This window comes from Beta vulgaris, chromosome 7 (genome assembly GCF_026745355.1).
Source record: "Beta vulgaris subsp. vulgaris cultivar EL10 chromosome 7, EL10.2, whole genome shotgun sequence".
Classification (NCBI taxonomy): domain Eukaryota; kingdom Viridiplantae; phylum Streptophyta; class Magnoliopsida; order Caryophyllales; family Amaranthaceae; genus Beta; species Beta vulgaris.
The window spans coordinates 3,128,887-3,151,087 of NC_079208.1; the positions used below are offsets into that span (position 1 = coordinate 3,128,887).

Sequence of the window (22,201 nt, forward strand, 5' to 3'; positions counted from 1 at the left end):
AAACTGTTAAGAAACAAACAAAAAAAAAATCCTTTCTCTTAGCCTCTTCATATGGATCTCCAAACAAAAACACAGAGACTAATCACTCTTTATACTCCAACTATTATTAAGAAACATTATGCATATGTATTGTCTTTCCTTCTTTTAATAGTTTTCACTTTTACAATATCAAGTTTTGTAAACCCTTTTGATTTACACTATCTTCATTATTATCCTTTCCAACAAAAACAACAAACACAATGTGATTATACCAATGGTGAATGGGTTTGGGATGAACACTACTCTCTCTACAATGAGAGTTGCCAGTTTCTCGATCCCGGTTTTCGATGTCATCGTAATGGACGTCGAAATCAAAGCTTCCGCCATTGGAGATGGCAACCTCATGCTTGTGATCTTCCTAGGTACATATGTATATAATCCTATTATTACTTGTTTTGGTTTTGTTTCTAAGTTTTCTTTGACCTATGATTGTCACTTTATGCAAGTTATTGTATTTTATTCGTGTATGAATACGATACCTAGAGTCGAAATCTTCTGTCCCACTTTTTGGTCGATTTAGTTAAACGATATTTCGTAAGATTTAGTAACATATTAAAAAAGAACTGTTTTTCGACTTTTCGTAGATTTTACTCATGAAAGTTGCGTAACATCACATGGAAAAAAAATAAAAGCATCCCAATGTAATACTTAATGGTTTTTGTGGAACCGTGAGCCGAGTATAATAAGGTAAGTTATTGTTTTTAATCTATGTTGATAAAATGTATGAACTAAAATTAGAATGATATTATGAACTTTAATATTAAGATGATAGAAACAGAGTATATAATATTAATGGTGAAAGTGAAGTTTTATCTACACATTGTTATAATTTATAACTATTAGTGGTGAGACTGAATTTTAAAAGATTCATATGTGCCATAGAAAGAAACAGAGTAATGTGTAGGCTTTTGCTATTTCCATGCATGCACAACCAATTTTGGTGAAGATAATTATCCCCTCAACAAACAAAGCCATCTATTTAAGTGAAAGTAATTATCCCCTATCAGAAAAGATACACCACACACCACACTTTCTCCGTGTTTTTTAATTCTATTATATTGACTTTTGACACTATTTACAAATTCTATTTCGACCATTTTATATTATTTATACCAAAGAAAAAACATCATGATGTGTAATTTTATTTGATTCTTCTTGATAAATATTTTTAATACAATAACATTTTATAATTTTTACTCGTACCTAATTTAAAGTTACTGTAATTTAAAGATATTGTTCAAAATTGTGTGTTAACAAGCGTACAAAAAACAAATGGTAGAACTAAAAAAACGGAGGAAATATTCCCTAACTCCTCTAAAAGACTAAAACTTCTAGTATAAGTGAAATGCGAACAAATTTGCAAGACTTAAATAAAAGACTGGAAAAAGCTTTATTTACCTAGTGCAATCTAGCCACTAAACATAAACATTAACAATTAGTTGATTTCAACTCAACAATGTTCATAATTTTTATAATTGCTTATTTCTAATGCATAGCTAGGTAGATGTATAAATCTTTCAATCATCATATCTAAGTTTATTGATTCTGGACAGTGGAAAGGGAATAAAGATAGAATATTTCACTATGCCCTTCATTGACAAGTTCAAGTCACCACCTATGATTTAACAAGACTTCTTTGTCGTTTCAGTATTAAACATATAGCATTATATTATACTCATGCTCTTCTTTTTTTTCTGTCTGAATTTTTATGTTTCAGATTTAATGCAAGTGATTTCTTGGAGAGAAGCAGAAATGGAAGAATAGTATTTGTTGGAGATTCAATAGGGAGAAACCAATGGGAGTCACTATTATGCATGTTGTCAAAAGGAGTTTCAAACCAATCAACAATTTATGAAGCAAATGGAGTTCCCATAACTAAGCACAAAGGCTATTTCTCCATCATCTTCCAAGAGTTCAATGTAAGTGTTGAGTATTACCGAGTCCCTTTTATTGTACGTGTAGGCCGCCCACCACCGGAGTCACCAGAACAAGTACGTGGTGTCATTAACATTGATCAGCTCAACTGGATGTCGGAAAAATGGCCGGGAGCAGATGTCTACATCTTCAATGGTGGCCATTGGTGGAATGAAGCAAAAACTATTGCATCGTATGTAGTACTATTCCTCCTCTTCTCTATTGTTTTAGATCTTATTCTAATGCATACAACTATACAAGCTTGCTATTCAACATGAGCTTAGGAATTGAATGCTTCAGAGTATTCACTACTTACAGAAAAACAAAAAATAGAAACGTATTTCCGACATTACTATAAGTATATGATGAGCTTGAAAATTTTGAGCTACATATATCTTGCGGTCGAGTTTGAATTTTATGTTTTTCGAGACAAGTTCCCCCGGTATATTAACATATAGTATTGGCTCCACTTGAATTTTAGCTTTACAAGCCAGACTGCTTTAAACTTGAGCTCGACTAGACTCGACTCGACTCAACATCACCCTGAACTTAAATAGTAACATTGAGAAAAAGAACTATTAGCTTACATACTATTGAAACTAATCTAATACTCTTTCATGTCTTTCAGGGGAATCTACTTTCAGGAAAGGGGGATTTTAAATTTGACAATGAATTATAAGGAAGCATTTCGAAGGTCAATGAGGACATTGAAGTCATGGGCAGAACAGAACTTAAATCCACAAAGAAGCCACATTATCTTTCGAAGCTATGCTCCAGTTCATTACAGGCAATGACTAAATACTCTTGCATTATTATCTTTATTATTGACAATGCTATCATGGTTGAAACAAAGAGGTGAGGATATCTTTTAATAGAATTTACAAGAATGTATGTGATTGCAGAAATGGAACATGGGATGCAGGAGGTACTTGTAGGGATAGCCAGGGACCTGAGACAAGCAAAGATAAGCTGCAGGCAGACCCGCAGTTCAACCAATATATTCTAGATGTGGTCAAAGATATGGAAGCCGATAGAATGAAGGTCGAGTTTTTGAATATTACATATTTGTCTGAATTTAGAATGGATGGCCACCCTTCGATCCACCGTGAACGACTTGCTCAACAACCGATTGTAGAAGACTGCAGTCACTGGTGTCTTCCAGGAGTTCCGGACACATGGAACCAACTTCTTTACTCTCAGCTCCTGGCACAAGATTTCAGAACCAAGAGGAACTAAGGTTGATATCAATAGTCAGAAAGCTCGTGTTGATTTGGTTTAGCTTCAGGTTAATTCCTCGGAGGCATTTTCCTCCAGGTTTGAATCCTTGGTATCGGTCTGTTTAACTTTCTCGAGCTGCCTCAATAGATCCAGCCGTTCTGACCCATATGGGGACGGTATCTGCAGGATATATATTTTTTAGTGGACCCCAGATAATGTGCAACATAGAAATACATTAGTTGGAAGAAATTTGAGAAACACACCAAGGATGGCACGTATCTTTGGATGGCTGCCAGCATTGCTGCATGTCCGACTGCAGTCACCTGTCAATCATGGGAAGTTGATGAAATGATCCCTTTCTTAGACTTATGAAATCTATATGAGCAAAAACATTTGGACCTGATTGTGTAATTTGCAAGTATACGTTCTATAGTTTAGGACCTTGAATATATTATCCTAATGTTTTATCGATGAAGAAACCCAGCTAGCTCTGGGTTCAAGTGCCATACTTTAGTTTATTCATAATCTTAATTGACAAATCAACTTCTACAACACTACAATAAGAGAGAATCTCAATGTCGTCTCATAACTGTCATAATAAGAAAAGCTAGTGCATATGTACTGGAAAATTTATTTATGTACGGCCAAGGTACTTACAGGAAGAAGCATGAGAACTCCAATAGGAACCACTGATGCCATGTCTGTAAGGGTTCTCCGAAGATACTTCTTTTCCTTTTCGGTTAGTTCATCTCCTATCACTGCTCTTCTGAGGAGACCCAATGCAGCAGCAACATCAATAGCTAGAAGTTGAGTGCCTTGCCATACATCCTGTCAAGCAGTAACTAATATTAACATAAAGCATCCTGTAAGTCAAATGCCTAGAGAAACTAACAACTGTGAATACTTGATCAAGAGAAAGATGTATAAATCACAGGAGATAGACAGAGAATCGTAATCCTAGCTGCTGGCCAGAGCCATGCTCTAAGCATGTAGTGGTATGATCCCATATTGAGAGCGCCCGAGCCTTGACTTAAATAATGCATATCTTACTACATATGAAAGCAGGAGCCTGCTCTTTTTGTCTCCCTCACTCCTTTTTTCTTTGTGAGTTTCGGTAAAATACCTAGCAATTGGTTTGAAATCCGCATATAAAAATTGGAAGATCCAAATGATCAGCTCTACAATCATTGATGAGGTTTGGATGGTTTGTGCACATAAACTTAAAGAATCACACTATTGAATATAAGTGAATCCTCATCAAATCATAAATTTGATTATTTGAACAATAAATGACACTCTTGTGCACAAATGATAGGTCAATTTTGGCGCTTTGAATTAAGCTTTGCACATTTTAGCCCTCAGTAATTCATCAAAATCTTCTAATCTACTCCATAAAAAATAAAATTAAACTCCATTCATTTACAGCTTTTAAAGCATTATTAGATTTCTTTCAGAAAGTAATTCACACAATCTGTGTGTAAATCCTAATGACATACAGTGCCCACTCTCTCTGGTTATTGGAATATACAGTCACAACTCACAACTAGCATTGGCAGCTATAAATTTCTCGATTCATTAAGTTACTCATTCTCAAAAGAATTCCCAATTATTCACCACATTCCCACATTTGGAGCTCATAGTGTCTAATAAAATCATGTATAAACCATCTTGTGATATTTGTTCATCAGCAGTCAAAACTAGTCTCCACATGATGAGTCACTAAAAGTATATTGTCTCAGTCACATCTAGCCACCTAATATAATTTCTAAGGGCATAACCAAAGCTATAGAAATTATTTTAAAACATGGATGATGGAAATTAATATGAAATAAAACATATCCCTCGAGAAGTAATCACTTCGCCTTAGTATCCTCCACACACCATAAAAATAAAATGCAGAATCACTGTTCTACTCATATTGATAGAGCATCTAGTTATGATGGAAAGCGTGAATACCGTGCTTGTCTCTTTCAGCTTTTCAAACGATTTTCCAATTAAGCTCTCATTCTTCTGCACTGGTACAAGTTCAGTACCTCTAACTGCATCCGCGTACTCAATTTCCTGAGCATAAACAGTTGAAACAAAGCGTCATTAGTTTTTGAATGTATCTCTCACCTATTGAGATGCACAAAGAAGTTAAACTGAATTTCTATATCATAGTCTTGGAAAATTCTCAAGGTGTTCACATACTTTCAGGAGATGTCTTTTGTACAATTAAGAAAAGGGTTAGAAAGATGAATCCCCAGATCGTTCAGTTATGATTGCAGACAAAATAATCTACTGCTATCACATCATGATGCAAACTTACATAAGCAGCATCTAGCAAATTTGGGAGCTAAATATATTAATAGGATGAATGTTGTCCCTGACTCTATGCTTCTGCATCTCCGTCACAGGTTTAGCATTTTGATTTTCATAACCCATTACGTTGATGAGTTTATTTACTACATAACTACAATCCTGGAAGTCCCATAAGAATAATAAGCTATGACAAAGGAAAACACAGGATGTTTATCAATGCAACACTTTTTATATGTGCACTTCCTGTTTTGCCATACTCTATAGAAGGAAGTAGTAGTCATGTATTTAAATGTGTTATTTTGCAAGAAAAGTCCAATGGCAATGTTCATGATTATACATCTCCGCCTTTTAAGTGCGTGCTTTTATCATACACTCATAACACCTATAATAATTGGCTTACAGGTGCTAAAAGCTATTCTATTAAGGTTATGCTTGGTTATAGATCATAGGTCCACAAGAGAAGGTGCCTTGGCACTATTGAGTTCGGAATTCTCTTAATATTCCAAAACATCCTTTTATCGCCTGGTTAGTAGCTTTAGGCAAGCTGAGAACAAGGGATCATCTATTTAGAGCTGGTGTTAGTCAGGATAAGGAGTGTTTGGTTTGTGGAATTGGAGAAGATTCTTGTCTTCATCTCTTTTTTATGTGTCCCAGTAGTCTTAATGTGTCTAAGGGTATCATGGGTTGGCTGGGAATTCTACTTCTCCACAGGAAAAATCTTTATCTTTCATGGAAGAAACGGGGAATGAAATTCAAGAGCAAGCGACAACAAATAAATCTTATAAATTTTGCTTTATGTAATGCTGCTGTTGAGGGTCCAGAATGGATCATAAAAAATATTCAAGGTGATGTTTGTGGTAGAATTAAGCTGTGTAGAGATTAAATGGTCAGATGAAGAAAGAAATCGGCTGAATACACTTGTAAATAGCTGCGCACAGTGTTCTGTTTTTTTGCTGTTTGAGAAGTTTTGTTTCTCTGCAGTTTTGGTTGTTATTGGGGAGCACTGTCACTGTTTTGGTAATATATACTTATATTTTACCAAAAAAAAAAAAACACCACCTATAAGGGGGTGTTTGGTTTAGATAGGGGAAAAGGTAAGGGTATAAGAAAGAGAAACAAGGAGAATGGAAAGGAAAACCCTTTGATTAAAAAGGTTGTTTGGGATAAAAAAACTCATCTTCAACTTCTCACCATTCCTCCACCATGTTCCCCCTCCCTCTCTCTCCAAGAACCACCTCCACCTCACGTTACCCCCTTCCCTCGCCTCTGCCACCTCACTGCTGTTAATAACCACCGTCCACCACCACCGCGAAATTACCGCCACCCATCACCACCGCCAAGTAACCATCGCTCCTCTTCTTCTTTTCTTTTCTACCACCATTGAAGGAGAAATTTGAGATTTTAAAGGTCAAATTCGACCATAAAAACTTTAAAGCCATAATTATTGATAAGAAGAAATATTCATCCATTCTTACTCTTGAATTTTTTTTCTTTCAAGTTTTTTTAGGCTTATGGGTTTTCAAGTGGTGTTGGTGGATTTTTGGGTGGTTGTGTTGTTTGGGAGGAAGTGGTGATGGGTTTATGGGTGCATGTGGTGGATTTTTTCCGGTGGTTTGGTGGTGGCGGTGGTTGGTGTGGCGGTGACGGTGGCTAGGTTGGTGGGTCAGTGGTTTGGGTGGTGGTACAATGTCTGGGGTGGTTGTTGGGGTGGTTGTGGTGGTGGTCAACCATTGGTCAAGGTGACCATGGTGTAGAGAAGGGAAAGGGTAAGTGAAACCTTAAGGGGGTTGGGTAATGGAAGTAGAGGACTTTGGTAAGAGGGGTAAAGGGAATGATTAAAATGTGTTAACAAATAACAAGGGAATCGACCTATTTGATTCTCTTACCCTTTCCTAAAAACCCCCAACCAAACGCCCCCTAACATTGTAATGAGTGGTAAGAAAAATCTATTATTCACAAAAAGAAGCATACTCATGGGATATATGGGGATAGAGTTGCATTACCATAGTTAACAATCATTGACATGCAACTTTCCACACATACACATACAAGGTCATCACATTACCGCTTTTATTACTAATGTTCACGCTCTTGATGATTTTGGGAAATACATCGTCACCATTAGATCTTTGTTTCTCTAAGATGAAAAAACTTTATCATCAATAACACAAAAAATTTACAAAGAGGGAGGATCAAAAACCACCAAGATCATCAAAATAGTAAAAAGAACTCCAACATCACAAAAATACATGCTGAGGAGTGTCTTGTGAACATTTTCCGAAAGTGAAGCTAAAAACACCAGTTTGATCCATAAACAACGTAGGTAATGAAATTTGCAATAATACATGTAGGTAATGGTAATGATTTAATATGTAATTTTGCAAACAAAGTATCATGCCAATGGCTATATTAATGAAATTTCATCCCTAAACATGTGTTATTCTTCATAAAGTTTCTGTTACCACTCAATACCGCCTCTAAAGTGGTAATGGATGGTAATGTAAAAGCTATGAAGATAAGAGATACTTAAGGAAGCACAAACATTGCCATGGACATTTGGATGAAACTACATTGACAAAATTACCTATAAGTTCATTATTATTACCACCATTAATTACTAGAAACCAAACAGGGCGCTAAAAGCCTAAAACTACAATAGTGTCCCAATCAAAAAAATCCAGTCATTTTTCCCCATTCAAATCACTAACAAAAGACAATGCCTTTACAGACCTGCAAATGTGTAGGCACCATTGGGAAAAGGCTCATTTATCACAACAGCACAAAAAAACTAGACACATAAAAAGCTACTTTATGATGCAAAGACAGGAGGTTATCTTTCTGTCCACTAGCATTGCATAAGATGTTTGAATGAGAACTGCCTTACATGGCCTACAAACCTTCATGTTTTCACTAGTATTGAGGATTTGAGATTTTCGAAGGAAGCTGCCAACAAGTATGCTTTGGACATGCTTCAGCACCTCAGCCATCCAAATAATATACGAAATAGGCTATAAATTGTTAATGAAAAATGACCCGAAGAAAACACCAGAGGAACTAGCCAAACAAAATCTTGTTCTATGCGTGTCAAGAAAGGAGACTCAAGTAGGTTTGCAAGCTCACACATAGTTCACGCATCAGGACTCCAAAGTCCATCCTCCAAGAGTGTGAAAACAACCCCCCTTTAATCTCTTGATAGCATTAGGAATAAACCATCAAAGGCTAGGAAGGAAGATTGAAGAATATCTTGTAAAATACACCAGTAAAATTTAAGATAAACAAACTCTCTCTGCTTAAACAAATTCATTTACTTGTCCTATGGATATAGCTATTTATCTCTCTCTCTCTCTCTCTCTCTCTCTCTCTCTCTCTCTCTCTCTCTCTCTCTCTCTCTCTCTCTCTCTCTCTCTCTCTCTCTCTTCCGCAAGCTTTTTGACAAGGGATGAGATGGAAAAGGCGAGTGCCCTTTTATTCTCTTGCTCATCAACTGGTCTTCAATCCACTGACTAGTTTGGAGGAAAAAGAACAGCGATCATCTAGAAAATGAAAACCTAGCCCAAGCAGACTAAAACCATTAGTTAGAAGAAAGATTAGGTGGTGATGACATCAGATTTAGGAATGCTTTCAGCTATACCTAAACCAGCTTCCTTTCTAAATTCCTCCAAAAACAGCATAGTAACTAACTGCAGAGCCTTGAGAAACATGCATCATGGAAAATTATGATTGAGGAAACAATCTTACTAGCAGATGAGATGAGGTCGTATAAACAACAATAAGGAGAGGTAAATGGATCTGAAAATTAAATCAAGCGAAACTTTTTCTGTAGCCTAAACCCTATGCTTAAATGTTACCTCTTCATTGTCTGACTCTGTAGTGCTCTTTTGAACTCGTTTTTCTAGCTCCACAAGCTCACTCCTCAAGAGTTCAAAACGATGAATTTCATTAGATCCTGACTTTTCAGTATCTGCACTTGACAGGCCAGATAACCCAAAGGATGTAGTGCCCTGCATTTCCAAAGAAGAAAAAGAAACACATCCCAAAGAATCAAGATGATACTCTTACAATCAGTAAAAGAAGAAATTATGATATTACAAACATAATAAGATTGACAACAATCCAGAAGGCTTGCTTGAAAATCAACACGGTCAAATTGATCCTGGCACTACAGAAACAGCTGAATATAGCAAGAGAGACTTCAAAGTCACTTCAGGTTCCCTCAAATCAACCACGATTTTTCCAGATGAAAAACATTGATTGATAAAGATGAAACAAGAGCATGATCAGCAGCCACATGTCCACAGAATTCTAAGAACATGATGAGAAAATGAATTTACTGAAAACCCTTCTTAATACTCAGTTACTCACTAGTCCATTTTCAAGGTTCAGAATTCTCAATTCAATTTTCCTCCAAGATCTAATATGTGACATAGGTTTTGAATTATTCCTTCTTCAGTAGCTATGATTCCAAACCATTATTTCAAAAAACACCATCCAAGGTCAAGTGGTCAACAGCCTCCTTACATCAAGGGTCATAGTCATACTGCCTAGATCCTAAAACTATCCACCGAGTTTCTAAGATGTTATACTTTGAGGCTGTAGGCTGTGTGCTCTTCTTGGTAGCAACATATTTTCTACTTGCCCTCCAGATCATGATCACTATCCAAGCCCGCATTCCGCACAGGAAGACTGGGTCAACAGGTGTTTTGTAAGTCCACTATCTGCATCTCTGAAACATGGGAAGCTATAATTTCTTCATAAGCAGGTCATCATCAGAGCATTTATATAAAAAGAAGTCATCTCTCTTGCCCTTAGCTGCCATCTCTGTTATTTCTTCGAAATCCTGAGGGTAGTGGATGATTCCTGCTCCTCTCAGCTCACATTCCCACCTTTTCACCATTTATACCATCAGTATCCAAATTACAATTACAATGTTTAACCACCTGAATTATTCACTGAATGCTCATAACCAATGCTGAAATTGTCATGAACGCGATTTGGGATATGAAGGATCTCCTAACTTTGGACAGTTTCCAGGGACACGATTTGTACACTACCTATATTCTACAAAGATCTTCAATATCAGAACTTTTCAACTTTCTAAGATAACATATTCACAATGCATGCAAAGTATTTGAAACTGATATGGTATCTAAACAGGTAACATGTACATTTCAACTAGAAGATTGCAATGTCCAAAATAACCAAACCCAAAGTGAGCAGTTAGCATCCCCGAAAATGCTTTCGATCTCTTCAATCACCCTCTGTTTCTTTTTCTAAAAGTTCCAACTTCCAGTCCTTAGACCTCTTCTTTCCCCCTATTGCACTTCTCATCTATGATCCTTTGTCTCTATGTAGGCTCTTAATTACTTATGTGCTATCAACAATTATGCTATTGGCTCTCGAGAAAATTTTCACTTGATTTTATTAACATAATGCTTAACCTCCTCCAGATATGTTCATCCATTTAGCTGTCCATTCGCTAGTATTGAATTTTGAATCACTTCCCTCCGAATACTGTCCATCCCCGATGCTAAAAACCCACAAGCATCCTCATCTTATTCTACCAAGAATGAATGCATGCAGAACCATTTTGCACCCACAGTAAAGGTCTATTAGAAATAATTCCTCTTGAGTTAAAGCAGAATCTCCTTGTCACACAACGCCTGAGGTGCCCTTCAACTTCAACCACCCAGCAATCGAGCACAGCGCAACATCCTCATTCATCTCACCCTTGTCCTAGAACAGTGACTCAAGATACACGAAACATGCCTTCTTTGATATAGCTTTATGAGCAAAGTCGAAAAAATTCCTATAATTACAAAATAAGCATTCCAGGTACTTTATGTTTGTGATTTCCACAACAAATTTGAGGCCTGAAGATCCCTAAAAGACTATAATGAGACATCAACGAGTTTGGAAAATCACTGCGAATGCAGAATTACATGCACGACATCTTCTAGTCCTGGAGAATATAGCTACTTTCACCAATTATACGACCAAACAGACCTATCCTTCAAATCCAGCATACTCAGAGTTTTCGGGATGCTTTAAAAAGTTGCTAGCACATCAACTCCCTATCGTCACATCATCTGATCATCAATCCAATTATGCATAACATTAATGACTTCACAACACATGAAGGATATTCCCATTCTATACTTTCTTGCGCAAAAAAGTGCACCACAAGCTAAGAGGAAAAAAAAAAGAATTTGCAAGAGAAACATATCCAAAAGCCCTGTTCCAAAACCATTTTTACCAGGTTGGTTCCCAGAAACAAAATCTCATCGCCAATATGAACTTCATAAGCAAACAAAGGAAGCAGAGGCCAATGAAATACCGTAAATGAGTTTCAATGGAGAGTGGGAGATGTTCAACATTAAAGTATCCTAGCCTTATTTTCTCGGAATCAAGATTCATGCAATTAGAATCCACATATAGATTTTAAGCTTCAGACCATCGAGATCTTCTCAGAACTTCTGAGCTCACAATAAATAAGCAGCCCTCTCACCCACCTCCTTGACCTAAAAACAGATCGATAAATACTAAACACCCTTTGACCCATACACCGAATTTGACGAGCCATTGCCAGTACAAAGCACATAAAGCCAAAATCAACAGTACAGATCTCATACAGCATAATCCAGATAGGAAATATAAAGATGGATCCCGGGTTCCTGGTTCAGAATTTCCCCATATTTTACATCTGATCATCTGCTAGACATGATTCAGAACCCAGAGCTAGAACAAAGATGCCACAACCTACAGTTTCAGTCTCGCCAATACAAGATATTCAACGGCACAGATACTTGCCTTCCATCTGGTATGACCAACTTAATCTAACAAGTACACAGAGGAACTGAAATCTAGCACCTTGTAACTCCCAGTTCACGATGAAATCTCCTCATAGATAGTGACAAAATTTATCATAAATAATAATATTGGTCCACATGCTCGTAAATTCATGATTTTCGACACAGTATTATCAATAAAAAAGTTATCTGTCAGCATCTACTTTGAATTCTCGCAAATAGATATAACTTGATACTGCTAAGAATCAGATCAAGTGTTGAGGTCACTCCCAAGCTAGAAAATATCTTCAATTCTTGGGATACCTTTCCCTCCCCAATTCCCTTGAGTTATTACTCCCTCCTTCCCTTGATGTTTGTCCCATTCATTTTGATTACTACTTTAAGAGTTGTATTGAATGGGCAGGTAGTTTTGTATTTTAGTGAGTGGGTAGGTAGTTTTGTATTTTTAGTGAGTGGGATAGAAGAACAAGTAAAGAGAGACTGTAGGGACCATGTAACTCAAAAGGGAAATGGAACAATCTTTTAGGGACAAACCAGAAAGGAAACTGGAGCAATATTTTAGGGACGGAGGGAATAAATGCAACAAATTACTTTTTTCTCTTCAACCTAACTTCCTAGAAAAAAATTCTTTTTGGTCCTTTGATTATGCTGCGAATTCCTTAGGTCGTCCTCGCCTTGCAGATGTAAATGCATAGAAGACTAAAAAAAACATAGAAATGGACGATAGAATTATATGGGAAAAGATGATGCATACAGTCATATCAGCAGTCTTGGAAGATTCAGGCTGCTTCATTGAGGGGCGAAACAGGAAGGTCCATAAACCACGAGGATTACTGAAAGGGCCAAAAATTAAGTTTTGCAAATTAGTCCCGTACTATAGATATTGGGGGAGCTTGAGGGCAACACTTAAGTCAAGATAATGAGATATTTGGCATCGGGAAGCTTGCTCAACTGTTCATTCGCATACCTGTTCTTGTCCTGCACAAGAGCACCATCTTTGCCTTTTATAAATCTGCTTCCCTCACCAGTGGAAATCGACTCGATGTCATCATTTTCCTAGTTAATCAATATTGCATCTTAGAGTAAAGAAAGAAAATTTTTGAATTTTTCAAAATAAACTCAAATTGTTCCTAGATCCTCACCCAGAGAAGTTAATAGTGGATTGCTAATGTGTCGGCGTAGACTCAATATGTCCTCTTTGGATAATATACAACAGACAGTCTAGAAGTTACTTAAGGCAACAAAAATATATAAAAACAACTACATCAGTCATCAGGCTCAGTTGACTTTGTAGTCATATTCATTTACCCTCAAGTCATCTTCTTCTTGAAGAAGTCGAAAGTAATAAATAATGAATGAACTCATAAGACCAGGGAATAGAGATATAAATCAGAGGTTGAGAAGCGAGCAAGAACCAAAAAATTTCAACCCTTTCTTGGGAGTCAATGTCAAGAAAACATTACTTCACCCATAAAATACTACTAATTTCCTAGTAAAACCACTTATGCCTGGTAGCTTGTGTTTAAGCTTTAGCAGTTTATTGACCCCATTCACTTTAATACCGAGCTATAGTGTTGTTCAGTTATGAACCGATTCCAAGCATTACTAACTGGATGAAGAGCAAATATTATTCTTCTCCATTTTTGGAGCTCGAAGAGCTCAATGTGGATACTACCCTAATTAAATGCACAAGAGAAGAAGTCTTGTTGGAAATCACGTGAGCTTCCATATTTCTTCAATGAGCACCAAATATGCAAAATTCTCTGTGGCAGTCTACAATCTACATATCAGAAGAGAGACATTATTTCATATCTTGTCATCACCATCAAGCACATGCCAGAAGCACTTTTGGACATTCCTATTTCAGCTAGAATATGACAATATAACCCCGCCCGTCCTTTGATATAATCCTATATTCTAGTCCTATCTTACATAGATTATTACATGACAGGGGGGGGGGGGAACGAAAAGGTAAAGTACCTCCTGGAGAGAAGCTGCCTTAGCTCTAAAAGATGCCTCGAGAAATTCCGCTTCTTTCTTAAGTTTCCTTATTTTTTCAAGATCAGAGCAAGCAGCTTTTAGATGCTCTTTCCCAGTACCAGAGCTGGATACATGCATCTCCTGGATCAATTTTTCTAATTTCACCAATGCTTCTTCAACACATTCTAGTGCCTGGAACAGAACCAAAATCATCAATCAATACAAAGCAATTAAAACTGAATTAAACAATGTAAACCGAAAAAGACATGACAGAAATATTGCCGTACACGAAAGAAAAAACAAACTAGACTCGGAAATTTCAAGCAGCATAGTAACAAATTTGTCACCAACAATCTTTGCAAAACAACGGTTGTTTTCGTAAAATAAGTAAATAGCCAAGATTGAATGATTGAAATATACCTTGTCAAAAGAATCTGGATCCTCCCTAGAACTGAAGCTTGTTGAAGTAGCTTGAGCTCTCTCAGCAGATTTCTTAGCCTTGCTCCAAACAGATTCATCCCTGAGTCGAAGTGTAAGACAAATGAAAAAAATTAGTAATTTGAGGTGGAAAAACATCACGTTTGCTGGACATTTGAATCATTCAAGTGGCATTACCATAATCACCATTGTACATTGAGTTATTGACAAATCACAATAGTACTAACAAGCCAGCACTTTCTTTTTCTGAGTCGAAAAGCCAGTTTTAACTAATTAGGCAACCACAAATGAGTCTATATATGCCTAGAAGCCTATCCCATATCAGAATGACAATCAGTAGATAACCCCCCCCCCCCCCCAAAAAAAAAAAAAAAAAAAAAAAAGAGAAAAAGAAAAAGAACTTACAAAACAGAGTAACCAACATTCTTGCCTTCTAGGCTAGTAAGCTTGATTTATGAGTCTAAAACGCCAATACCAAACTAAGTCACACAAGTAGAGAGGGAAATTATGTGACCTCCTAGTCAGCTTACATGAGCCACAAATTATAATGGAACTAAAAGATGTTACAGCATTGAGGCACCCATGTTGCAATTGCAAATGAAAATTCCAGACCACGTAAAGGTACATGCTTATTGCTTACTCTCAACAGTTTCCTTTGGATTTCACATTAGCACCCACTCCCTTACATATATTCATAAACAAGAGAGAGAACTAACTTTAGAAATCCCAGTTCCTCCATGCAAATCCCGAGCTTGTGAAGTCTGTGTTAGAAAACTGACTTGTCAACACTAGCAGCAAAGAAATGTAGAAGTAGAGCAAATATGTTGTGAAAGAACCAAAAAAGCACAGGTCCCATAAATGCAGAAATTACCCTTTTGAAAGAAACCATGCTGCTTTCACATTTGAAGGATTCTCCACCCACTTACTGTGTTTAATAAAGATACGGATCCAACGCGAGCAAACATCTAGTGCTTGTGATACAGCTTCTAAATTTGGCGGAGATTCAGATTTTTTTTTATGTTCAGGGGGGCCTTTAATTGTGTTACTGTAGCCTGGATAGAAAGAAAGCCAATCCAACTCTTCACAGACAACCTGTCAAATAAGTATTATGTATTTCTTTCACTCGGTACATCTGTACATGAAGATTTCATTCTGTAATCACAAGTAAAGACACTAACCTCCACATACAATTCATAAGAACTTATCGAAGAGAGCTGTGGATAATACAATACACATCCCCCAACAAGGTATCTACAAAGGGGAGAAAAGAAATGAATAATTAACTACAAAAAAACAAACCGCTACGCTAGGTCGTGATGAATAAGAAGTACCTGATGAAGCCCTCAATAGGCTCTGGAATTTTATCAAATCCATTGGCAGCTAGGAAAGATTTTGTACTTCTGCCCAGAGCAACAAAAATTCCAAATACTGCTAGGTCCCTCTCCAAAACCTGCAATGTTGCATTCAAGAAAAGAAATAAATTAACATATCTAAACAACTTCAGGTTAGGAGCACCAATGTTCCATCTAAATATATATAACATTGAAAATTAGAGGATAAAATTTAGACAGCATGAGTCCATGACTCCATGAGCGTCATTTCTATAACCTGTTTCTAAGTCCCCATTATACTTTTTTGAAAAAAAAGAAGAGTTCGCTCTTCGTTTCATTTAGATCCCCACAACAGAAAATCAACAACCTAATTCATTGATACTTGAGAGTGCATATTTCTAGAAGCTGTTTGATTTAGTTCATTCAATAGAACCTAAGAAACTGCATAGTTCTTTGGGCTTGGACAATGGGCTCCCTTTGAGCCAATATTCCAACTAATGAGAAGCACAAATGTAAAAGGACCCAGTAGACATCTGGCAACTCTCTGCACTCACTTAACAAAAAAATGATCAGAAACCTGCCTCTAGCCGACTATGACTAGCCTCCAAATAACAGCAGCAAATTCAACATAACATATGTCTCTGGCAGCCATGCAAATAGAGTTCAGTATAAAGTATCAACATCTAGAACTCCAACTAAAGCACCCTTCCACAAACCCATGTCTCTATCTAAACATTGCATACCCAAGGAAGATGAACGGAAGCATGAAGACAATACAGCAGCAAACCGTAATAGCTTCAGAGTTCAGACCAAATTTTCTTCAGTTAAACTGAAGCAACTCATAACCCCTAAAAAAAAATGAAGCAACTCATAACAATCCTTAGCAGCAATCTTTGATTTGTACGATCTCCACAGGGAAAAAAAATGCGCTCGCGGTCGCGTTCGCGGGAACGGTCACGTTGTCGCGGGAACGGCTTGTAACGGCGAAATAGAACGTTTCGCGGCCGACGCGGCGTGAATTTTTTTTAAAAATTCACATTAATATGTTTTAACCTTATTTGCATTTTTTTAGTTTATGAAGCATTATTACAACATAATATAATCAAATCTAATAGAATATCATGTTTCCTCAACTATATAATTAAATCATAAAAAAAAATTGGCCAATGTTTGAAAAGAACGGATGTAACGGGGATAAAATCGTTCTAACGCGGCGAGTTCGCGTTACGGAACGGACAACGCGGCGAGAAGTACGTGAATTTTATTATGGCATTCCGTAACGGGATTTCGCGGAACGGCAAATCCAAAATCTGTTACAGAACGGCCGTTCTGTAACGGAACGGGAGAGTTTTAATTCCCTGATCTCCACACTAGCACCAGACTCGCTTGAGAAGTCCATCTTCCCCAAATCCTCTACTCACGACCAAAAAAACTCTGCCACTTAGCATAAGACAGCACCAGGGTAGATGTTGTCCATGTTGTATGCATTTTACCGTACACACTACAAAGAAATGGCCAACTTCTGGCTAGTTCTTTTCACCCAATTTTTCAATGAGTTATTCTAAACCTCAACTTTTGAAATGTGCACAGCTATTTTCCCTCAATTAATCTCAACTTATCTATTTTGAACTATACTATAAAACATAAATAATCGGAGAGAGCAACAAGCCAACATGCCCTAAATTTGAAGAAGCCTATAAGATACAAATTGTTGACATGGAAGTGCTCCAATGGATCTGTGATCATACACTGAAGGATACAAGTAAAAATTATATGGTTTGGAATCTCCACTTCAAAAATAAACATGAAGCTGTAGTGATAAGGTCAGGGATTAGGATCCCCTCAAAAAAAAAAAGGTCAGGGATTAGGAAGCAACGAGGAAGGCCTAGCAACAAGTAGCGAGAGGTGAGCGAGAAAATCCCCTTGCTAGGACTGATGTTGATGGGAAACTATAAGCTAATCTTGAATTCTTGAAGAAAACCAACATTCTTTTGTTTAACCTATCCAACGAGTAAAAATCAAAAACTTAGTATGCTTACCTCTATGTGTAATTGTGGTTACAAAAACTAATTCATGGTCAATTGGTAGGACGATATTCTACTTGGCATTCCATGTAAAGCCCTACTGCAAGTCTGCAACATCTGTTTCCAAAATCAACCATGACATCCACTATGAAACATTATGTCACCTCATCAACTATTATGATAATGCCATTAAGTCTGAGAACAATTGAAATTTATGTAAGCAAAAAATTTATTCCCGTACTTCGGTCACCACAAATGACTATAGCCTCTAATCTCTTCACATATAACAAGATCAGATGCTAAAAAGAATAATTTCAAGTGTAGCCTATATACATAAGACCCTAGGCTCTTAATTTATAGTAATGGAGTTAGAACTTAGAACCCTAAATTCTGGATTTACAATGATGAAGTTGACAGTTTAAAACGCCAAACTTGAGCATCTTATATCAGGTTAAGAGAACCAAGCCTAAACCTTATAAGCAAGGTCAATATTCTGAGATAATGATGAGCGTGATTGGTTCTCACCTCGATGCTTTCAGATGTAGTGAGTCTAGACCACAGTTTTTCTCTACTTATAGCTCTTTGTAGCTGCTTCTGCACAATGTCCACCCAAAACACCATTTCATCTGTTATGCAATCATCTGATACTCCGCAAGATGCAGCTCGAGGTCCAAAATACACCAAGAATTCTCGGTGTAGACCAATTTCCTTTACTGCGTGGTAAGCTTCATGTATAGAAATACTACCAACTAGCACATCCATCAAACCGCCAGTTACATCAGGGATCATAGAGTTGAACTGTGAACAAGAAATCTTGGCTGGTCCAAGCTTTATTATCACAGATGTACATACCAAAGCCAGCACAACGAGTGATATATCACTGGCACTACCTGAACCCAGTGCTGTTCTGTTGCCAGACCTAGAATTAAAAAAATTTATATTAGAAAAATGTCACGACACACAAGCACTTCTTGGCGAGTCCATAGAAATCATAAAGACGTACAGGGTGGCAGCCCGAAAACGTGGATCCCTCTCAAAATGATTGACAAACGTTGCTACCACAACTGGAATTTTCTGAGACCAAAACAAATCAAAAAGTACAGACTGCTTGCCAGATAACTTCTCCCTGATTATACTCTCCAAAGGAGCGGAAAGCCGTAACAAGCTGCATCACCAGAAAGCAAACAGTCAAGATATGTTTTGAATTGGGATTACACAACTCACGCAAGATAAAAACAGTAGGGAAGAACTACAGAACAAGGAAAAACAGAGCTCAGCAAGGAAGGTAGAGATGTTTGATTGATGAAAAAGCAGAAATAATTACAAGTTTCTCATGGCATCTGAGAGGCCAAGAACTCTTCCACTAAGTGATTTCCCTTAAAATTTTCTGAATACCCTTTTCCTCTCTCTACCCATTTCTTACATAGACAAAAATCTCTAACAGCAATATCCTTTCCTGCTTACAAAACTTGCCACCTCACCAATTATTCTCACTGATTACTGTTATGCTCAGAATTCTCACTCATTTTCTTCTTTTTGCCAGACCTTTCATATGTAAGCACTATTGGAGGCCTCCCCATACCTTGGTGTATTGCAATATAACAGAAGCCGAACAGCAAGAAATCTAATTAAATACAGGTTTAACTTATGAGGACCAGCAACCCTACCCCAACCCCCCACCCCTACAAGAAAAAGACATGGCAACAGCGTAGGATTCTTAGAATTTAGAAATAAACCTTAAGGGAATAAATTCTACTAAAACAACTTAATAAGCTTGTACAGGAGAGCCTTAGGAAAATACTATGTTTTGAATGACAGTGACCATCAGGACAGCAAGGTAATACCAAGTGGAAACAAACAATTTAGTACCTCGGGAGGAAAGGAAATTGATCATGCAAGAGTTTGGTTTCCTGCTTGCCTGCTTTAAATCCATTAATTACTATGTGATTACAGAACGTATATATAGCTGACTAAAAGGACAACAGGAGATTCAACAGTAAAAATCTTCCGAAAAGAAGCCTCCGGCAAACTCACTTAGGCAATTATTTTTTAGGTTTGAAGAATTTTGGCTGTGGTATAGCTCCATTTTCAAAGACATTTATCAGCCGTGCAATCAGATACCTTTGGTGACTATCGATCCCTCGGGTTATATTTGTTTGATGCAAGATTGAGGTTGACTTATCTTCTAAGACTGAACAGATCAAATTTGATTTGTAGCAGATACCAGCAGATGTCTGTCAACAAAAAAGTTGTATGAGCCTGGTAAAACCATATATACTATCCTATTCCACGCCTTGACAGTCTGACCTCATCTTCTAGAACCTTTATGTATCCCCCACAACCCCCCCCCCCCAAAAGAAAAAAAAAAGAAAGACTGGAGACCAAGATTACCTCTCCAGTTTCTACCAAAAATTCAACTCATGTTTGTGTCTTTGGTCACTTTGACCTCAACCCAACAAACCAAGCTATCTCAAGTTCCCAACTCCCCTCCGGCCCTCCCCCAAAAAAAAATGGGGAGGGGAATACCTAGGGGAGAACTTTTTTTGAACCCCTTTCTCCGTTATTTTTTCTTTTAACAAAATTCTTCTCTAGTAGAAAACATATAGGGACCACCACTAAGCTAGAAGCAAGCAAATATTCCCTTCTTTTCTACTTCAAAACATATAGAGCTCCAGGAGCAAGCACATATTGCAAAGGTTGCAGCAAGATTGCCACTTCTTCATTTGGTATAATTTTATAATAATACCTTGTTTCTCTGGAAACAGCTGAGGTAATTTGTGAGTTGACACAGGTGTCCAGGACCATCAATGATGTCCTTGACAATTCACAAGCCTTGGTAAGGTTAAAGCAGGAGTGCCTTCAAACCATATCATATATAGAAACACATCTTTACAGCAAAGCACTGCAGTTTCCTTTTGAGTTCTTGTGCACAGGTATCCAAGCCAAACACAATTTTCTATTAAGTTGTTGTGGAATGAACGAGATACTTACTATAGCTCCTAACTAGAATGGTGCTACATATGCAAGTCCTTAGATATTCATTGACAAGTATTTTTTTCTCCTTTTCATTTAAAATATATCAAGCTGAGATAAAATGCAGACAGTCAACCTTCAACTGTCTGCAAATTTGACTTTTATCCTCATTGCATCATGTCGCTAACACTCAGCCTTAATTATTAAAAATGGAAACGCTCATCTCAGTTTTAGAATATATTCTCCTTGACATTTTTTTTTCCTTTGAAGTTGGTAGAGGTGCTTGGCAAACCATGCTATTGTTGGGGCTACAATCTCTTGACACTTCTCCGATTCTCCAGGAAAAAAACAGAGAAAGAGGATTCCATGGGAGAAGCCAAATCTCATACTGCATATCCATACATCCCCTCTTTATAGTTAAATCAAGGTGCACACCTCAAGTAAAAAAAAATATTTGTCCAGATAAAAACAGAAAAAGAAAAAACAAGATCAACAACAAAGGCTTTAACTAATAGAAGTAATTTGCATCATTTGTAGAAACAGAATTGAAGTACAATCATCTCCTTTTTCACAATAAAAGCAACATATATGTGATGTCTTCTAATAGCATTCTTTAGTATTTCTCAAAAATTTTATAGACACAGTTTATAGTGCATTGTGTTTGGCCATGGCACTCAATTCGACTGAGTGCAATAGATGCTTGCCATATGGACAGCCACATCCAAGTCTAATGCTCACATAGAAAACTAGAGGTTTGAGAAGAGTAAGGAGAGGAAATGGTTTACTGGTTGATCAATCAATTTATTTTACAGTCTCCAAATGACGAATCTATTTGGACCAGCTTCTCCAGAATCATAGAAGCTTTGTGCATCAGACCCTCCTCCTCCCAACCCCTGAAAAACCCTGCTGGAGTCTGATATCAGGCAATAGATAGATCCCACATCAACCAAATCTTATAGACTGTGTCTGCTAATTCCCTTAAAAGAATGAAGTTTTGCTACATGATTAGCATCTTTAAGCATAATATGGCAAATCAATGGGAGACAAGTGCATGTATAATCATATAATCACAAGCAAGGAATGTGAACAATACATTATTCCAAGAATCTACACCCACCAGCACCTTACATCCCTACCCACAACCACGCTCTAGTTTCCCACCTATTGTTTTCAAAAA

At 37.2% G+C, this 22,201-nt stretch overlaps 2 protein-coding genes across 4 annotated transcripts in view; one reads left to right on the forward strand and one right to left on the reverse strand.

Moving 5' to 3' along the window:
- LOC104898426 (protein trichome birefringence-like 9) lies at nt 1-3,638 on the forward strand. Its single transcript, XM_057396285.1, has 4 exons — nt 1-401; nt 1,757-2,146; nt 2,582-2,740; nt 2,799-3,638. The coding sequence occupies exons 1-4, from the start codon at nt 52-54 to the stop codon at nt 3,187-3,189; spliced, it is 1,290 nt and encodes a 429-aa protein (XP_057252268.1). The 5' UTR covers nt 1-51; the 3' UTR covers nt 3,190-3,638.
- LOC104898288 (hypothetical protein) overlaps nt 2,667-22,201 on the reverse strand; it is a 26,041-nt gene continuing 6,506 nt past the window's right edge. The window contains exons 1-17 of one of the 3 annotated variants that reach the window (XM_048648690.2): nt 20,086-20,152; nt 19,921-19,969; nt 19,055-19,216; nt 18,577-18,970; nt 16,028-16,146; nt 15,875-15,947; nt 15,568-15,788; nt 15,413-15,457; nt 14,679-14,778; nt 14,259-14,450; nt 13,246-13,334; nt 13,033-13,111; nt 9,321-9,473; nt 5,128-5,232; nt 3,829-3,999; nt 3,435-3,494; nt 2,667-3,351 (exon numbers count right to left, since the gene is read on the reverse strand). In XM_048648690.2, the coding sequence (XP_048504647.1) occupies nt 3,235-3,351; nt 3,435-3,494; nt 3,829-3,999; nt 5,128-5,232; nt 9,321-9,473; nt 13,033-13,111; nt 13,246-13,334; nt 14,259-14,450; nt 14,679-14,778; nt 15,413-15,457; nt 15,568-15,788; nt 15,875-15,947; nt 16,028-16,146; nt 18,577-18,970; nt 19,055-19,216; nt 19,921-19,969; nt 20,086-20,149 (2,193 nt within the window). In that variant the 5' untranslated portion in view covers nt 20,150-20,152 and the 3' untranslated portion in view covers nt 2,667-3,234. Of the gene's footprint in view, nt 3,352-3,434; nt 3,495-3,828; nt 4,000-5,127; nt 5,233-9,320; nt 9,474-13,032; nt 13,112-13,245; nt 13,335-14,258; nt 14,451-14,678; nt 14,779-15,412; nt 15,458-15,567; nt 15,789-15,874; nt 15,948-16,027; nt 16,147-18,576; nt 18,971-19,054; nt 19,217-19,920; nt 19,970-20,085; nt 20,153-22,201 lie in introns of those variants that run through there. The other 2 variants (XM_010685340.4, XM_010685341.4) reach the window with 2 other exon arrangements.

Coding starts and splice junctions, on each gene's coding strand:
- LOC104898426 (XM_057396285.1), top strand. CDS start 52: ATGGATCTCCAAACAAAAACACAGAGACTAATCACTCTTTATACTCCA. Junction 402..1,756: donor CATGCTTGTGATCTTCCTAG/GTACATATGTAT, acceptor TTTATGTTTCAG/ATTTAATGCAAGTGATTTCT. Junction 2,741..2,798: donor TATGCTCCAGTTCATTACAG/GCAATGACTAAA, acceptor CTATCATGGTTG/AAACAAAGAGGTGAGGATAT.